Source organism: Lygodium microphyllum, chromosome 23 (genome assembly GCF_053477565.2).
Source record: "Lygodium microphyllum isolate KBCC chromosome 23, Lygodium_microphyllum_v1.1.10, whole genome shotgun sequence".
In the NCBI taxonomy this organism is placed as follows: domain Eukaryota; kingdom Viridiplantae; phylum Streptophyta; class Polypodiopsida; order Schizaeales; family Lygodiaceae; genus Lygodium; species Lygodium microphyllum.
Genome location: NC_141157.1, coordinates 75552162 through 75572899, shown reverse-complemented (window position 1 = coordinate 75572899; position 20738 = coordinate 75552162). Strand labels below are relative to the sequence as shown.

The 20738-nt window shown below is 39.5% G+C and overlaps 1 protein-coding gene across 10 annotated transcripts in view; it reads left to right on the top strand.

Annotated features, from left to right (window-relative positions):
* The first annotated feature begins 17256 nt into the window (after positions 1 to 17256).
* The window catches only part of LOC148016346 (uncharacterized), a 209271-nt gene continuing 205789 nt past the window's right edge, over positions 17257 to 20738 (top strand). For 9 of the 10 annotated variants that reach the window (XR_015688091.1, XR_015688089.1, XR_015688090.1 and 6 more), the window contains exons 1-2: positions 17257 to 17704; positions 18476 to 18703. Coding sequence is in view for 7 of the 10 variants with exons in the window: in XM_087664207.1 (XP_087520333.1) it covers positions 17537 to 17704; positions 18476 to 18703 (396 nt within the window). In the remaining 3 variants the exon portion in view is untranslated. The remainder of the gene's footprint in view (positions 17705 to 18475; positions 18704 to 20738) is intronic. The other variant, XM_087664208.1, reaches the window with a different exon arrangement.

The window sequence follows — 20738 nt, the reverse complement described above, 5'->3', positions numbered from 1 at the left end:
GCTCTAGATATTACTTTCTACTATTACGAGTCTATCTTCACATTTTTTATCATTCTGCCTTTGTCTAATGCACCTTGGGCAATCGGTTTCTAGGTAGTTTCTACTTATTTCTAGCCTTCATTTATCTATGTTTTTGTCCTACATTGTATGTTTAGGGTTTTGGCACTTGTTATTTTAAAATGATTGCATATAATACTATGTTAGCTTGTGTTTTTGTGAATTGCATTTGTGTTTTCTACATTTAATGCTCCTAAAAGTTGGATGATAGTATTTTTAGACATTTGTTAGTGTTTATTGGATGTACTCTAACACGATATCCCTTATTTGCAATGGTCATCTTGTGATCAGTTACCCTCTCCACTACATGTGCACTTGTGCAAAGTGCAATCTGTGTTGTGTTTTGGTTGTATTCTCTCTCTAGTCTCCTTATCTTCTCATCCTATCCCCTCCCAAGTGGCACTCTTTACTATTCCGCTATGATAAAATTCATGGGCTTGATCATAGACCCTCCTTGCAAGCCTAAGTAGTTGCAATGTACTTGGCCTTGATAGTAGACAATGCCATGCATTTTTGTACTCTTGACATCCAAGAGATAGCACCTCTAAGACAAAGACAAAGACATATCTAAAGGTGGACTTTCTACTATCTACATGTCTTGTATAATCTGAGTCAATGTAATGCACAACATTTATATCCTAGCTACCATAGCAAACATACATATCTACAATGCCTTTTAGATATCTCATGATACCCTTCATGGTTTCACAATGTTGCCTACTAGGTGTAGCCATATAACATACTACAACTCCCATTGCAAATACTATATCGAGGTGAATGGCTATCATGGTATACATCAAACTGCCCACTATAGATGCATATGGAAACTTGACCATCTCAACCCTCTCATCATATGTATGTTTAACCACCATATGAGAAGATAATGGATAATCAATAGGCTTACCATCCAGTATATGGAATCACATATGGATTATCTAATTTGGAGTGATGTTATGAAAGCACGGTTTTTGTAGAAGTGACTATGCCATGTGGTTTTAGGATCTATTGTGTAGTCATGGACTTCAAGTCCTCTTCTAGATGATTGGGAGTGTGACAACTATGAGGAAGCTATACTTACGTGGGATATAGATGATGGTCATGCATATTCTACTCTTCTCTATTGCATTTCTAAAGAGATTCTATTGCTGGTCACCTCCTAGAAGTTAGCTTCAAAGTTGCAGGTATTGAAGGAGACTCCATTGACAATGCACACAGTGACCATCTATGATTAGCGCTAGTAGATGAAGTTTAAGCCAAAGGATATTATCCAATCTTTCTTATTTCCTATTACATAGGTACATGATTAGCTTTGGCACATTAATGCGCACTTCTAGTGGTTCATCTAGTAGGGAATGTACTCTATAAGCTCCCTTCATAGTTTGATGGAATAGCCAATGCTCTACAGGCCTAAATATCTTGCAACCAGTGGAGCTTCACTCATATGTCATCTATCTTGTTTGGGCATGTGGCATCGTTGAGTTTATAGGGGAGGCTTCCATCTCAACATGGTGGCCATGATGAGGCATTTGCAGCTTCAAAGGGGGTCATATGAAGAAAAAGCCAAACATTGTGGTAAGAAGGGACACATATGCAAGATTGCAAGGAGTTAATGGCTCTGCAAAAGAAGAAGGGGAAGAAGAAGTAGGATATTAACAACTCCAACAAGTCATCCTCATCCTTCTTTGACTTTGACTTAGATTCTCTAGTCAAGGAAAAGGCCAAGGCACATGGAATCATCTGCTTCAGTGACAGAGAAGAGCATAGCCGTCCCCCTCTCTATTGTTTTTAAGTGTTGGTGATGTGGTCATCCCTCATGACTCTCTAGTGCTAGAGAGGATGTGTGAGAGAGTGGTAAGATGGGGCACATGAGCCTCATCTATGCAAGTATATAGGTGCATAATATCTAAGAGGGTATTCCCCAATGCATTGACAGAATTTTAGTACATTTTAAAATCCTAGAGTTGGGGTTGACATCGAAGTTCATGATGGAATGTTTCTTTGACAGAAAGTGTGATTGGTTCCTACTCTGAGCTCACATGAGAGAACAATTTGGTGATTTGTGGTTGGTCGAAGAGGTGGGGAATCTGTGGTCACATATACTCAAAGGCATTGCTAACAAGGGTCACATATGCCATTGTGATGAATTGTTGATAGACATCGAGAGCTAGTATGATTCTTCTCTATTTTTAGGAGCTAATATAATTGACATTCACATCAGATTCTCTTCAAGTACACATTGATGGTGACTTGATCACTCCATTGCTTGGATATCCATAGTCATATCTTGATGGTCATTGTTGCATGTATGATGATAAATCATTATCATTGGACCACTATATTATATAAGGTCCCCCATTATTTGAGAGAGAGAGAATTTGTAGGTTAGTCTATCCATGTGTGATTCTTGGCATCTATTTTTATGTTGTGTGCTACTAATCAATGAGGTTGCCGATATTTGGTCCCTATTCTATGGCCGATTGGTCATTTTTCGTTGGTTGACTAGTTATTATTATTTCATTACTTCTTGGCTGAATTTTCTTGCTTAGTAGCCTATTTATTGGTATAGGCTCTCTCCTCTAGTCATTCACCACTTTGCAAACTTCTTGAGTAGATCCTATTGGAGAAAGGAAGCTAGTCTCAACAATGCCCACATAGGCAATGGCTCACTATCTTATTTCTTGTATTGTACAATCTATTACAATAGATTCTCATGATGCTTCAATCAATGCACTCACTTTTGAAAATTGTAGCCATTAAGGCATGCAAGGAAGCTATATGGCTTACTCATCTAGTAAGAGACTTGGGCATTGAAAAAGAGGTGCCAACATTGCACATGATAGTTAGAGGGGCCATGGTACTTGATGATAAAGGCTGAAAATGTTGAGGATTGGTGTGGAGTGGTTCTTGGGGCCTTTGGGGAGGTAGTTCATGTTGGAGATGATTTGTGAAGCAAGTTTTTGAAGGTTGCTGACGTCAAAGATAGATGGGTGGTTGAAGAAGACCTCCACAGTTGTTGTATTGCCTCGCTGCTACTGCACAATGTACCTAAAAAGAATAAAAGTGCACTTCCTTGGGGGACTGTGTCTACCTTATCATGCAGTGCACTGTGCAGGTGATGGTGGGACATGGAGATGGGTCCGAAACATAGATAAGCCTAAAGTGTTGTCCCACACTTGAGGACCCAATTTGTGTAAAGGGAGATGATGTGTGTGACTTAGAGAGACATGTCTATCAAAATGTTCTGCCCTTGATATGCCCTAAGTTGTCAAGTAGGGGAGGGACTAGGGTTGTCCCTAAGTGTAATGGTTGTGATGCTCATAGAGTACACATAGAGGGATTTTATTTTTCTTTTCTTTTATTTTTCACTTCTTTTCTCTTACTTTTTTCCTTTTTTTTCTTTTCTTTTTTCTCTTTTTTTAAATTACAAGGGATCACGTTAAGTGGCGTCCCATTGATGGGCAGGGGCCAAGCTGAGAAGGCTTGAGCAGTTTGCTTAGAAAAGCTCTACTTTGTATACATCTCTTCAAGTTGATTCTTACATTGAGGGGCATGGTGGACAAAAATGGGTGGTTACACCCAATGAACCTACTATCACTACTAATAAGCTCAAACAAAATGCTGGCAAGAGGGTGGCTCTTATCATGAGGCAAGCCATTGCGCAGCTATCTATTCCTACGTTAATGTCAAAAAAGAGGGACAATAACCGCTCTTCCTCTGCAGCAGGATTTTGTTTTAGTAATATTCACAAGAGGCAGAGATACTTTCAAGTGGTGATGAAGGCTGGATGTGAGCAAGAAGAGAAGTCCTTGAGGAAGTTTTCTATGGATGGACGAAGGTCCCTCTCAGTGAAGGTTAATCATTCCTCTGGAAACACGACATTAACATTATAGATCTTAGGGAAGTCATACCTACCCTGCTCTCCTGGTTAAAATCAATTCCAATTCTCCATGGGTAGGGCATTGTTGGAAGCGATAGGGATGTAGCTCGAGCGGGAGTGAATGAGTGAGTGTGATAGCTTGAGAGAGTGTGAGCAAAGTGAAAGTACGAGACAATAAGAGTGTACCAACAATGTGTTGGTACACAAAGAATAAAATGTATTTATACTTAGGTCACGTAAAGGGTGCGTTCACATGTACAATGTGCGTGTACTATACACGGAGGTTATCGTGCCTTTATATCCCAATAGCCTCCCACTTAAAGGTTCGATATGAACCTCCAACTCCCACTAGTCGAATGCAATGCTCATGCTGAGCTTTGCTTAGACTTTTAATGAGAACATTTGCAGGGTTATCTTGTGTTTTAATTTTGGTCAATGTGATTTGACCATCTTCCAAAATTTGTCTGATGAAGTGATATCGCACATCTATATGCTTTGTGCGTGAATGATACATGGCATTCTTAGCCAGATATACAACACTCTGGCTATCACATCCCAAAACTGCAGTACCCATAGACATGCCGAGATCATCTGCAAGTTTTCTCAACCATAGAGCTTCCTTAGAAGCTTCAGCTGATATGTATTCAGCTTCAATGGTACTTAGTGCAACAATATTCTACAACCTAGAACACCAAGAAACAGCCCCACCAGCAACTACAAAGGCATACCTGCTGGTGGACCTATGAGTGTCCAAGTCACCTGCCATGTTTGCATCACAATAACCCTGCAAACAAAGTGCACCCTGCCCATAGCAAATACTTTTTCTTTGTGTGCCCTTAAGGTATCGAAGAATACACTTGACAGCCTCCCAATGTGCTTTGCCATGATTTGACATAAACCTGCTAACAACTCCCACTACATGAGCAATGTTTGGACGAGTAGCAACCATAGCATACATAAGAGAGCCACAAGCTTATGCATAAGGAACTCCCTTCATAGCATTTGCTTCCACGTCATCTTTCGGGCTGTTGGCTTTGCTGAGCTTGAGATAAGGAGGTAAGGGTACCCCAAAAGGCTTAGCTTCAGCCATGTTAACTCTATCCAGCACCTTTCCAATGTACTTTCCTTGAGATAACAATAGCAATTTTTGCATTCTATCTCTACGAATTTTCATGCCCAAAATATTCTCTATATTCCCCAAATCTTTCGTGGAGAAAGTTGATTTCATCTAATTTTTGAGAGCATCCAAGCTAGTCTTTCTTTCCCAGCTAGTAACATATCATCCACATACAAAACAAGTATGATGGGGCTGTCATCTGTATCCTTTTTCATGTACAAGAAATGATCTGCGTGGCTATGTGTAAACTCATGAGATAGCATAAAAGTGTCACTTTTTGTACCACTACCGTGGTGCTTGTTTCAGCCCATCAGGCTGCGTTTTAGTTTACACACCATTTGCTCTTTTCTAGGAACTACAAAACCCTCGGGTTGTTTCACGTAGATTTCCTCATCAATGTCACCATGCAAGAAAGGTGTTTTTACATTCATTTGATAAAGCTCTAAATCCAAAACAACAGTAAGAGCAAAAAGCACACGTAAAGTGGTTATCTTCACAACAGGTAAGAAGACCTCTTGGAAGTCAATCCCTTCCTTTTGTGCATAACCTTTGGCAACGAGCCTTGCCTTGTACTTGGGTTTCCCATCAACTTTCTTGACTTTGTACACCCATTTGTTTGGAAGCGTGGCAATGACACAAGATTCCAAGTATCATTTGCATATAGAGATTTAATCTCTTCCTGTGCATAGCTAGCTCCCACTTACTGCTGAACTCACATGACTTGGCCTCTTTGTATGTAAGAGGCTCACCCTCATCTGTAAGCATCACATAATGCAAGGAGGGGTCAAACCTATGTGGTTGCCTTCTTACGTGTGTAAACCTGTGTACCCAATGATAAACATTTTCAGGAATTGGGTCTACATTTGGAGGTATATTATTCTCAGCATTCATTTGCTATTGTAAACCATTTTCAACATGCTGTTCATGCTGTACATCACCTTCATTTTCATTTCTAGCACCTGCATTTTCATAATCAGCAAGCCTATCTTGCTATCTATGACCTCCTTGTGCTTCTATTTGCTGTCCATCATCATCTGGCTTAAAAATAACCAACTGATCATTAGTTTCAACTTGTGATATAGCACCTTGAGGCTCATTTTCTGAAGTAATGGGTGGCTGCAAACTTTGAAAATTCACATTTTTCAGATCTTCATTAGAGGCTAAAGAGCCTTTCAACAATTTTGCCTCATTAAACACAACATTACGGCTGTGAATAATTTTCTTCGACTGCGTTAATGGTCATATGAGGCCGATCTGCCAGACCAAACCTCCTCAGGGATGTTATTATTTAAGGACCTGTCGGGAGAGCGATTGCAAATGTGAACCACGGTTTTGAGTGCCTCTGCCCAAAATGCATGAGGGAGATTAGCAATGGACAACATGCACCGCACTCTTTCACATAAAGTCCTGTTATATCTTTCAACCACCCCATTTGAAGAAGGGATGTAATCATCCAAACAACAACCAGTTGAATGTAAAAGCATTTAGGATGTTGTTCGATCAACCAACAAAACCAATTGCATTCTTCCCAAACAATGCAAGAATAGTTGCTATAACATTTCCATCGCATATCTGCTCTCCCCCCTTGGGATCAACGAGCCGTTCTATATAAAATTTACTTAATACTTGTATGCACAATTTTTAATGTCATGATTATGCCATTCATAACCCTTGACCAATTCTTCCTTATAATTGCTCTATCAACGAATAAGCCACATGCAACTAGGTGCAATTAACTTTCCTTGATATATGCACTTCGCAAGCTCCATCTTACAAATATGTGAGATGAAATGATCTATACTCGTGCATCATAGTATGGGGCCTAACGTATCTCATATGGGAATCAAAATAAGCATCTATCAATTTGGAAATACATTACTTACGACCGGTACGGCAATTGGATTGACGGTGATGCCTTCGTCTGAAGCTTCATTGTTGGTTATGGGATTGCCATCCGTATGTGACATTCTTCGCTTGGGGGTCATCATCCACAAGTAGACTCAAGAGATTAAGAAGGGGGAATAGATTCAAGATGGGAGAGTGTAGGAGAAGATGGTTAAGTTGAGAATCAAGATAGAGGGAATTGTGCAATCTCTCAGGGTAACTCTTCTCTCTCTCTCTCTCTCTCTCTCTCTCTCTCTCTCTCAAGCTCTCTCTCACAATCTCTTAGAGGGGTATCCTTCTCTCTACCTCTCTCTCGCAGCCTCTCGAGGTCTCCTTATGCTTTCTTGTGCCTCCCCATGCCTCATATTTATAGTGAATTAGAGAAGAGGGCTTGTGGACTGAGAAGTGGAGCTCTTTGTGGAGGGGGATCTTGGAAAGATCAGTGATCTGATGCTCACATCATAAATCTGATGGTTCCTTTAGCTCTGAAAGGGGGATAAAACCCCAAGACACTTGTTAAGAAAGCTCTTAGTTCACTCCTTCTTCTTTTCTTTGTTCGAAGTGCTGTCTATTGCTTGTAGGCCTGTAGACTGCAATCGCAGCGTGCACGATTTCGCAAATCCTCTCTTTATTTTTTTCTTTTTATAAAATCTCCAAAACTTGTCTTTTCTTTTAAATGACATCCAGTTCTAGAAATCTCCATATCTCTTTTTTGGATAATATCTAAAATAAACTAGTTTTGCCCAAAATCTAATATTTTTTGACCATCCAAACTATACACATTAATACTAGCGCTTAATATAGCTCATAAGTCTCGTTCACGTTGTAACTTACGTGAAGGGTGGCTACGGTCCTTGTCAATCTGAGAAAGATATCGGATTTATGACTCAATTTTTTAAATAAAATATTTTTAATTAAATAAAAATTATTAGTTATTAATGTTAGTTAGTTTTTACCTTAGTTAGTCTTTATTTAGTAAAAATGTTATAGGGGGGTCCGTTGACCGTCGCGTCACTGACAGTATACACGGAGGTTACCGGGCCTTTATATCCCAACCATGCATATAGGTAGGATCATTCCTTTCATATGGTACTATGCCAGAGAATGCCATCTAGGCATCTAAGTTAGAGTCCCAGATGTTTCTATGCCACTTAAGTTATGCTTCATACCCCTCCACTATCTCGAGCTTGGTGGCCCACACCCATCACAATCCCTTCAGCATTCATCGTCACCTTTTCCTTCCTCTTCATGCTGATCTAACATGATTTGAGTCTCTTGAACCTATTACCTTGCCCATCCATATCTCTTGAACCTGTTACCTTGCCCATCCATATCTCTTTTATCACATCACACCATCCACCCTTACCAATTCCCTCATCAAACACCCTAGAGCCTTTTACTAATAGTAGCACCATATATTTGCCAAAAGTGCCATGGAACTAGCACTCATCTAGGAGGGGGGGTGATGTTAATTGCAAAAAGGAGATAAAGAAAGAGGCCTACAAATTTTTGGACAAAAGAATAATGTTTTTGACATGTTATGCTATTGTTTTTATGAGATTTAGGATCTTTCATGTGCAAATTATATTTAATTAGCTAACAATAAGATCATAGCTTATGTCTGATCATAGCTTATGTCAGGTCTATTTTTTATCAAGACTATGGTTTGATTGTATGCAAAAAAGAGCAATGATCAGCTAAAAGGACCAAAAAATGGGTAAGATGCCCAAGAGTGATGTGGAGAACCAACTTAATTTATATGTATTCATAGAATGAGAAAGAATGGAACAAGATATTCATATATGTGAAAATTTCATGCATTTGCCTTCTTGCTTTTATTTGAGAGAGAGAGAGAGAGAGAGAGAGAGAGAGAGAGAGAGAGAGAGAGAGAGAGAGAGAGAGAGAGAGAGAGAGAGAGAGAGAGAGAGAGAGAGAGAGAGAGAGAGAGAGAGAGAGAGAGAGAGAGAGAGAGAGAGAGAGAGAGAGAGAGAGAGAGAGAGAGAGAGAGAGAGCATGTGGGTGAAGCCTCTTTCTTTCTCTTGAGTACTCTCTCATGCCTATGCTCATGCTTTTTCCTTGCATGCTAAGGCTGTAAAGGGTTGATAATGAAAGGAGCTTATTTTTGGATTGTGGAGTTTTGCAAGAGCATCCTTCATACTTGAGGGAAGGCCATGCAAGGTCACTACAAAGTGGATCTTGGTATTCATAACACATGTGAGAGGCTAGGTGAGAGAAAGCCATCATGCTTCATGGTTGGAACCTCTTGAATGAATAAGAGGGTGTCCAAGGTCTTGTTGTTATGGACCTTGATCTATCAACTATAGGTAGATAACTTGACTTAAAGGCAGTGTGATGCACATAAACCAACCTAAATCGACTAAAGCACATGAGAATTTCCTTTGTTGTCCCAATACAATTGGCCACATCAATAACACTTCTCAAATTATTGAGCTATATCAAAACCTTGAGGACAAAGCTAAAGAGTTTACCTTATCAATTTAAATCACAATGTAACTTAGGCCTAGCATAACTTTGCAAATAAATGCATCACAATAGCAGTCCACAATTACTTAGCCTCCATTCTCTGTAGCACATAAAAGATCAGCCTCTTGGATTTATTCAACATTGGATTCAAACCCAATGCATCTTTCTCTTTTTTGGTGATTTGATACGAGCTAATGGCAACCCATTTTTTGGGTTCTTTAAAACTCCAGAGTATTTCTTCACCATGTGATCCTTCTAGCCAAGCCACATGTCCACCCTTCCCATGACTAAAGTCTCAAAAATCCAGCTAAACCTCTTGTATAGTGTAATCTCTAAGCCTATGGGGGATTCAAGATATCTAAGCATTGATCCCAATTATACTTCTTTAAAGTGCAGCTTGATAAGCGATTCAAAAGGAAAATGCTAAGAGAGAAGTGAAATCCATGTTTCACAGGGACTAATATTTGAACCAAAGGATACATAGAAATTCATCATGGATTCCTTGTTGGCTTCTTCTATAACATTTGAGTTTTCATCCACAAACATTTGTTAAATGAATGCCTTCCTATTCCATAGATCAAACCATTTGAGGAGCCTTTACTCCATCTTTGTATAGAGATCCTTGCTTATTGATTATCAAAGTGGGAGAGTAGAGAATAGCCTTGTTGCATCGATCTCTTCTATGAAAAACTTTTGAAAATGAAGTTATTGATAAAGACTTGAGTAGAGGCATTGCTAAAGAGGGTTTATCCCTTTTTGTCTTATCTATTTCTGGCTCATTTCCTCTTGGGTTTGGTTCATCTCTTTCTATCTCACCCATTTTTAGTTCATTTCCCTTTGGCTTATCTATTTCTGGTTCATCTCTCTCTAGGTTTAGTGTTTTTATGAGAAGTTTCCATTCGGATTCACAGAATCCTAGTTCTAATGATGACAATTTTAAAGATAATAAGATTAGTGAAAATTGGAACATAATAAGAGATAATTGCACAATTTTGCAAAAAGCAATTCTAAATCCCATCCCCTATAAAACCCTAATCAAGAACTTCCAAGATATATAAAAGTATATGTTGCTTGAGCTCAGGATGTAGTTTATGAAGGTCAGCATAGTCAAGATGGGGTCTTGAATCCTCCTCCAAAAAATGAAACCATACTAGATAGGATGAATAAGTTCAAGAAGTTAGGATTTGATTCTCCAATCAAGAGGCTTAGCCATTAATTTACATGTAGTGTTTAGCATTATGAAGACACGCCACCTACTTAATTGGATCCTTCTTATGGTCTTTGGAATGACCTTAATGAGTCCACTGTTAACAAAGTTTGAGACTTCCCCATTGTATATGAACCAATTTAAAAGTCTACATAAGTCATTAGCAAGGGTATTTCAAGAGGTTGATAAAACTCATTGGGCCAACAATTTGGACCTAGAGAAATTATTCTCTCATCATCCTCAAAAAGGTGCCCATGTAGCAGTAATCTCTTCTTAGGAGGGACCTATAGAGTGACATAGCTACGAAGTTATTTGGCTTTGAAATCCGCAAAACATCACGAGTTGAAGGAGAGACAATAAAGTCAAATAAGAACTTCTTAGAGAGTTTAGAAATATTTGAGTCCTCTTAGTATTGCCTTCCATCCTCAATGACACTCTTCTCTTTTGCTTGCTCTTAAGAGCCTTAAAATAGAGCCGATCACAAGCCTTTCCTTCAGTTTCAAATATTGCTCTCAATTGTACTATGATAACATCAACTCCAACTTGTTCTTGAGAGTTTGTGGTTCTCCAGACCTTTAAGTGTGTAAAGCAATCTAATCACAAAAATCAACAACAAGGGTATAAAGAATATAACTTGGGCCCTTGATGAATCACAAGCCATTCTCCTCCTTTGAGCCTTATTTCTCCCATAGCCTTTAAGAGAATTTAATAGTTGCTTCTATGAAACTCCACCACTTTATATCAAGGCTCAATTCTTCTCACATCGTTATAGTAACATGTGTTGGAATGCAAGGATCTGAGCATGGCTATGGTGGCTTAAAGACATAGAGTTGAAGATAGAATGTCACAAAAGTGAGTTAGGTTCCAAGATTGAGACTTGGACTCATAAACATAGTTTTGTGTGGTTGGACAATGACTTAGACACTTAACTGAAAGGACAAAAGTACCATCATGTTTCATTTAACATGGAAGGAAATTACAATGCTTTATAGCTTTAGGATAGGTCCACTTTTCTACTTTGTGCTTATGGGATTCTAAATAGCCTATATATCTTTTACCCAAACTGCTCCTCAAAGAGGCTATACTAGGTGTGATTGCCTAAATCTCAACACCCCTCCTCAATCACAACCGGAAAGGCACAAAGTGTGTAGAGGCTTTAGTGAGTCACCACTTGTAAAGTGTGGACACACCACAAACATGGAAGACACTAGAGGCTATTGTAGAAAACGCTAAGTGTGGGTACCAACAAACACATGGTGGATATCTAGAGGTTGTAACAACAGGGGTCTCACAAAGTGTATAGAGGCTATAATGCCAAGTTATATGAGGAGTTTACAAATATCAAGTCAAAAAAGTTCAATCAGTAAACCATACTTTGAGGACTTGGACTATACACCAAACAAAGTATCTAATCTATTCCAAGTGCCATGGGACCTGTTACAAGCATCCACATGATGGACGTAGCTATCATCCAACTCCAATTTGATGATGGCATGTGCTTTGTCATCATTCTTTTGCCAAGTAGCTGCAAGAGTTGCATCCTAGGGATTCTTCTCTTGTCTAATGGTAATGGTCCATAGGCCCTTCTTCATTAGGATGAGCTTGATGCGAGTTTGCCAGGTGTGAAACCCGACTCCTTTGAATCAACATGTCAATGAATCTTTGCCCATGTTGGATGGTTGGAGCAACAACAAATCAACACAAATTTCTCAAATTTGAGTAGCAAAAGAGTTGATCTTGAGTGTGCTAATAAGCACAAGTGCCAAAAAGCACTATGTTAGTATCAAAAGATACTAGCTATGAAGAACTAGATGTCAAGCTTGATGATGATTCTTTGATGCTTGTCTTGTAACTTGAGTCCCCTCCTTGCTGGTTTGATGGACAAATATTGCTAGAGACTGACTAAATTAGTGAATCAGAGTGGCAATAGGCTTGGTTTAAGTGGTAGGAGAGAGAAAATGAAGAAAAAAGTAGGCTTCAAGTGAAATGGCTATGGCTTATTCTTTAGGGTTTTGATAGGCGACTGTTTTTTTAGCTTGTACAGCTCAAAGAGTTGATCATTGCAAGAGATATTGCATGGGGAGTAGGCTTACATAGTGAGCTTTCAAAGCCTTATACTCACAGGGTAAATTGCGTGGCGCAGGAGAAGAATTGATGTACGGACTGGAATAGGTGCAGTTCTGAACAACAACTATGAAAAATCGTAATGCTAGACTCTAGGTAGAGCAATGTTGAGCTTTGATTTGATATAGAGAAGCTTTTTGAGTTATGAAGCACTTTTCTAGAAGGAAGCACTAAAAGAGATGGCCTATAGAGAGAGATCTAGAAGCTCCAACTGAGGTATGTCCTGCTGGCTATGGCTGCCATAGAAGGTTAAGTGGAGATAGAGGTCGAAACTAAGCTCATGAGCTGACAATGAGCTGACCAAAACTAAAGAGGAGCTAAGAGAGCAGAGAAGGGAGCTATGTTGAGCTTAGAAATGCTCACCATGGGTTTGATACCATGTTGGAATGCATGGATCTGAGCATGGCTATGGTGGCTTGAAGACATAGAGTGAACTCATGAAGACATAGAGTTGAAGATAAAATGTCACACAAGTGAATTAGGTTCCAAGATTGAGACTTGGACTTATAAACACAATCTTGTGTGGTTGGACAATGACTTAGAAACTTAATTGAAAGGAAAAAAGTACCATCATGTTTCATTTAAAATGGAAGGAAAGTACAATGCTTTATAGCTTTAGGATAGGTCCACTTTTATGCTTTGTGCTTATGGGATTCTAGATAGCCTGTATATCCTTTACCCAAACTGCTCCTCAAAGAGGCTATACTAGGTGTGATTGGATAAATCTCAACAACATGATTCCTATGAAAAGTCATTCAACTTTAAGGGAGGAGAATCTTTCCTACAACTAATGAGCAAATTATGTTGCAACAAAACAATATTGAAGTGTGATTCAAAAATAGCATATGCTAGCACCCCATATTGCAACTTTTGGCTGAGCCACCACCCCCACCATTCTCAACACAAAGCTTGTCAAATATGGTAGCTCTCCAAGTACATCTTTGATGCTTGTTATGCCAAATGAAGATGGGGGCATGCATTATTAACCACCAAGGCCACACACATTTCTTTGAGCTTACTTTATGCTCCAATGTGAGGGAACCCCATATTCTTCTCTCTTTCTAAATCATCCCATCACTTTCATGAGATTCACACATTTGATTAATCACATCTCAATCACCTACCATAAGTGTGTGTAAAGAACCATGATCCATGACCATAGTATTGTCCTCTCTCCAAATACATTAGGAGCATAGATGGAGGCTATATCCACCTCTTCTACATCTAAAGGCCGTTTGACCACAACAATAAGAGCCCTTACCATTGGCCCAAGCAAGTTGTGCCTTGAGCTCTGTTTTTGTAGAAAGGAAGTCCCTTCTTTACCCCTCACTCTAGCTTCTGCAAAGTAGTTAAAACCTATCAAGGTAATGTTATTGGAGCATTTGGTAGTACCAGTCTTGATTTCTTACAAAGCTAGGATATCATGTTTGCATCTCCTTTTCAAATCATGACATGCCACCTTCCTCTCATCACCACAAGAGGCCCCGATAATACAAGATAAATAAGTCTGCTTGTGGCTTTATTCACCATTAGAGTCAGAAAAAATCATCATTTGCATTTCCCAGATACACATAGATATTACACTCTACCAATGGTTTCTATTATAAGATCAGAGATACATGCTCGACTTTCTTATATATTTAAAATATATATGGTGAATATTATGCTAGCGCAGAGAGAGAATATATGAGTGAGAGAGAGAGAGAGAGAGAGAGAGAGAGAGAGAGAGAGAGAGAACACTAGGGACTGGAAGATGGGCCAATCCCCCCCCTTGTGGAGTTATATTATTGACAAGGAGCAACTCCTCCATTACACATAAACCAGTTCTTACTTGTAGATCTTGGGAACAAGATCACGGTTCCTTGCACGGTATACAACTGGCTAACACTTGCACAACTTTGAAGTTGGCACCTTTTGATATTTCTTGAGTCTCCTTCTCTCCTACACAATATGTGTAGGGCTCTTCTATTGGCACTTGATTTCAACAGAGCTTCCATAGTCTCCTCTTGGCGCTTGATTTCAATAGAGCTTCCATAGCACTTGCACCTTCTCTTCTCCTCTTGGATGCATGCAAAGTGATGCTTCCTCCCACCTCTCTCACACCCAAGGAGAGTCTCCTTTTTTATAGGCTTTCAAGAGCTTCTCTTCTTGGAGAGAAACTTGAGTTTATCTTCATGCAAGATGTGGCTATTCCAAGACCTACTCTGCAGCACCAATTTTGAGATATCTTCCAACACAAAAGTTGTAGATCTTGTTGTTTTCGATAGCCTTCGCGGGCCATTTTTAGAGATTGTCTTTCTATTGCAAGATATTTTAAAAATGGATTCACCATATCTATTTAAGAAAAACAACTTTTTAAACTGTACTCTTAACTTGTAGTCATGCAACCACCTTGAGCCATAGGAGAGTTCATTAGATTGCCTTGGGCCTCAACCTTAAGATTGAATTCCACACAAAAGCTTGTGTCATTTTAGACCTTAGAAAGAGAAAATCACTTCTCTCCTCACTTCTAGAGGATCACGTCTCTCATCTTTTCTAGTGAGAGAATTCCCTCTCTCATCTTTCTTAATGAAAGAAAATACCTTAAACCTTGACTTGTAGGGGAGAGGATGATCCCAAATGAATGCAATGCTCATTACACACAAGTAAATGTTCCAAGGCGTCCCCAGATGCACACATAAATACATATACACAATGCTAATGCACTTCTTCTTCTTAGAACTCAATCCATCTTCATTTATGTGTAACTCTTAGGTTCTTGTGTACACTCTTACACTTGGCAGACACTTCTTTCCCCCTTCATACCTCATACTGCTTGTACCAAATATCCCTGTCATAATGCTCTGATCACCCCATTAAGTGATGCACTAGGAATATTGGTCTCTAAATGGTCTCATTGCCATGCTAGATCATCATCAACACTTAAAGAAAAGTGAGTCATTAATTTATTGACATAAAATTTTTAAATAGAGAATGCATAATAAGCAATCAATTTAGTGACAATTTCCTTCCTAGCTTCTTGAGCAAGGGTTACACTTTCCCTTATCAACCCACTTAGTATTCTCCACATTGTTGACATCCCTTACAAAGCTTGCAATAGTAACTATGTCATTGCTTTGAATTGTTCACTCTTGGCCACCTCTGTATTTTATGGGCCACCTTTTGACCCAATTTGCTATGCTAGCGCTTTGCTTTTTTGAAAAGGAGTAGCCTCCTTCTTGTTGACCAAGCTTCTTCTCTTTCTTTTTATATTTGTGTGGGCAATATGTATAAGGGAGAGTGGAGAACATGGCCTTTGCAAACAATAATCCCTAGTTTGTCAACTTCAAACAATTTGGATGCTTCGGGGATTTTCTTTCACCTGTTCCACAGGGATATACATGCCCACCTCTATGCTAATAAAAAGGTATATCCATATACTCTCAGTCATTATTACACCTAGCCACAGTGCATTAGGTAAATGGCCAATGCTAATAATAGAGATGCTCGTGGGCTTGAAAGTTATTTTATTTGCTAGGCTTTTCTCAATATGAAAATTAAGCTTATTGTTCAATGGCCTTGCCATATGAGCAAGGGATGTTTTACATACACATAGGCTATCTAATGCCAAGGGGTTCCACCTTTTCAATATAGGTATTGATATGAGAATATAATCTCACTATCAAAAGATGCTTTCACAAAATAAGATAGCAACTAAATGTGAATACATTACACGAGCAAAATCAAGATAGTGCTAGATATTTGTCCATTCCTTCTACAATACCTAGCCTAAATCAACTTGAACACTAAGCCTTCCAAAGATAGGCCAAACATCTAAAAGGTTAAGTAAAGATGATAAAATGCATGTAATTAGATTTAAAACTCTTCAAAACTTGAAGTTGAATGTCTTTTGTATTTGCTATTTGGAAGAAGGGGAAGATGAGAGAGATTCAATTTTTGGAGCTTATATTTGGGAGATGACCAACCGATACTTTTATATGTAGTCAATGTGATGAGAATATCGGGGATTTTTGGTACTAGTGTTTCTTTTGCATCACCAATTATAGCTACATACCCAAAGGTAGTTTATGCATGTGTGTACACGGATGAAGGTAGTTTATACATGTGAGAATAAGCCATTGATTATAGCCACATACACAAGAGTGGTTTATGCATGTGTGTACATAGATGAAGGTAGCTTATCCATGTGTGTATTATGAGCAACTAATTATTTATTTGCAAGGTTGAGATTGTAGATAATTAGAATATTTGGTAATCAAGTTTGTGCTAAATAATTGAGAATTCAATATTCATCCTTAGAGCTACAAAGGTTGTTTCGAGCATGTTCATGAAAACCAATGTTTAATGTAAAAAACGAATTGTGGAAATTTGAAAAAACGTTTCAAAATTTAAAGAAGAAGGATTAAAAACTGTATAGTTTGAGTTGAAAAAAGCCCTTCAAAATTTTGAGTTAAAGGTTCATGCTACCAAAAATGTTTTCCTTTTTAGCACTGGTTTCAAGTAAGATCCTTCAACTGTCTTAGAGGTCACGCTTCATTTGTAGGGGATCTGTCACATGGTACTATTGTTGAGTCTCTTCTCTCTCTCTCTCTCTCTCATTAGTAGGGATCAGTTCACATGGTATTCCCGTTTAATCTCCTTTCTGTCTCTCCTTCTGTCTCGTGGGATGCGCTGAGCTCCTGAGTCCTCTCTCTCTCTCTCTCTCTCTCTCTCTCTCTCTCGGGATGCACTCACCTCCTTTTGCATAGATATTGCTATCAGTTTTTTCTCTGTAATAAAGGCAGACATGAGGTTCAGGGTCCGGAACTACCGCTTGGAGGAAAAAAATGCTGAAAAAGCCCTGATACGACAGCCTGCTGCCCATCACCCACTCGAGCTCCCGTCGATCCTGTCCTCATCGGAAGACAATCGAGTAATTATTCAGCAGCATTCCTCAAAATTTGCTCCCATAGAGGCAAGCTCTCATTCATTCATTCATCCAAAGGTGTTTGCCCCCCAATTAAGAATCAACCATCAAAGTATCCACTTTTTCCTGTGAAATTTGGATTTCTGGCTTGCCCACCCATGTTTCTACGGTCCCAATGGTTGAAATTCATATAAGCATTTTTTATGTTTCCATTATCCCAATAGTCGAAACTCGTCTAATCTTTTGCAAAAGAAGTTTTACTCAAATTCCCATCATAATTCCCACATTGTGAATTACAACGATTCATGAGCTTCTGCTGGGGAGGCACTGCATACCTAGCTAGGTGCGGTTGGGGACAAGAGGCTACTGGCCCCTACCCACTAGGTGCAGTTGGGATAGGGAGCTAGCTAGAGGTCGGGGCAAAGTGCTGTCGGCCAGCAGAAGCCTGCCCCCGCTGCCTCTAGCTAGATATCCGGTGCCTCTAGGGTAGAAGCTCATTTAGTTGAACACTATATGAAAAAACAATGGAAAAGAGCCTCCTTTCCCATATGGGAAAATGCCTAAAAACTTATTTTATGTATATGTATGTTTTCCTCAACGTTTGAAATTTAAGGTGAGTTATGTTTGCATACATGCAGAGATTTTTGTATGTGAGTTTACGCATGCATGTGCTCTTAGGTGCATACATGTCTATGTGTATGGCGTCCATCAATCTGCAAACAGCATGAACTGCAGTGTGCAAGGTGATTCATTCATCTCAGGTTTTCCCTTAGAGGTGTGTGGCCATTGCCAGCAATATTTTGAGAAACGTGGTTGCAGGTGGCAAATGTAGAGCAACTGGAGGATCCACTTCTAGACCCCCTTAGAGCTACTGCTGCTCACGATGCCCATGCCCTTTTGCCTGACATTTCATCAACTTCTTTCTCCCAAAGTCTGTCCGACGGAAGAACAGAAGAACAATTTGAAGCTGCTGCAGCTGAGTGGGATAAATATAAGGTGTCCATAATTCAACGATACACATCAAGTGATACTATCAAAGTCTCAGCAGTAAGTTATTCATTTTATACATCAAAGGCAATTGCAAAGGAGTTCTGCTTCTCATGTTCTATGCATCTATAATATCAATATATAGGTATGTCAATGAAATTGAATGCGATGAATTCTACCAGTATTTAGTCAATACCAATTGATTTGGTGTCCCACATCTTAAAGTTTCATTGTATCTCAAACCCTACTTGTGCAACGGTTCTTGTATCCATTCTTCCATTTCAAGTCCATTATTTGTGCATTCATTTCTTTGACGAGTTTATATTTTTTGTGCACTTTGTTATCCCTCTCATCTTTGCATGGTGTTACAGCTGGGTGCTTAATACCTCAGTTACCATGAGCATTTGGGCTACAAGAGCACCTAAACTAATATTTGGTGTCTCAATTCTCTTCCATCATGGGGGGGAGATTTCGATCATCTTCTTTATCGGAGCGATCTCCATCACCCAAGCCATATATAACCCCCAATCATGAATCCACAAGTCAAAGTTTATCATAGTAATGCATTGCCCTTTTTTAGGTACAAACTCGAAACAAAGTCCTTTAGGCTTTCTAGCACTCGTATAGCTTTGGACCAAAATTCAGATCAGCCTCATAGAGCTCCTTCATGTGAGTGAAGAAATATGGCTTCATTGACGTGACTACCATAATTACATGAGGTCTTTTGCTCAACACATCCTTTGTGCCATTCTCTTTAAGGGGTGCATACTTGATTATAGAACTCAATCGATAAAGAAGCCATTGCAACTTATCTTATTGTGGTAGACTAAGTTGTTGGGCCACCAAAATCAAGGCTTGTGTTAACATTTGTCATGCATTAATGCCTGATCATGCTTCTTAAAAGCAACTTCTTAAAAGCAGTCCCAAAAGGCTCTCCCTCTAAAAGGACATGTTGTGGGCTTCCCAATCATTCCCACTCGCTTTTGGATCATTCACCCAATTATTCACTCTCCCTCTTTAGGGAATGCTCTCCCTCACCATCAAATGGACATCCATTGCATTTTTGGAGTTGGCTGGCTGGTTGGCTGGTTCATTCTACATTGGCTATCTAGTTCTATGCTTAAGGCAATAAGACTCCTAGGTGGCATGCTAAGCTCTTTTGAGCACTTGGAGGTCATGAGATACAGGAAGTAGTAAGTGTGAAGGAGATTGTGGAGGCTCCGCCAAGGTTTGCATTTGGGAAACACAGAGTGTACGACCATGACAGAAGCACAACGAGACAAACATAGGCATAGAAAGCAAAACTCAAACCCTGAACGCAAAACTCAAAACTCAATCACAAAGAGAAGAAGGGAGAGAAAGAACACAACCCTAAAGTGAATGAATGCTGTAAATGAATATAAGAGCATATAGTGTGCCCAAGGGTAGAGGAGTGTGTTAGAGAGTGACATCCACTGGAGACGGATCCCAAGTCTATGACCACTAGTCGGAGTGTAGAATGAAGAGGATGCTGCAAATGCAAGTGTTAGAAGGGCGTGGAGAGAGCACAATACGTTAGCAGGGGAGGTGTGGAAGATAGAAGGCAGCTATCGCCTGATGTGGAGGAAGTTGCCGCTTGATGTGGAGGAGTTGTCGCCTAATGAGAAGACACCAAACGCAAGTTGAAGATGCAATCGCCAAGGCCAGGCAGCTTCAATTGCAAGCAGAGGAGGGTCAGAAAACTGTCGTTAATGCTGATAGAGGAGTGCTACATGTTGAGGAAGGTGTGGTAGCAGTCGCTAAGGTTGGATAGCCACGTGTGTGTGGATTGATGGCTGAAATCTACACTCAAGGGTGAGAAACCTGCACAGAAAAGGATTTAGACTAAATGGGGGCAGCTTGTCTATTTATAGATGAGGATGGATGCTCTCAAATTAGGTGTCACTGAACTCTCTCAAACCATGGGCTGTTTAGGCTTTTCATTAAATTAAGCTTGTTTTGGAACTGTTTAAGTGGCTAATCAGCATGGAATGTAGTTTTTAGCTCAACACCCCCTCTCAGACCCAAAACAGGGTGAGAAAAGAAGCTGACAAAGTACAATATGAACATAGACATC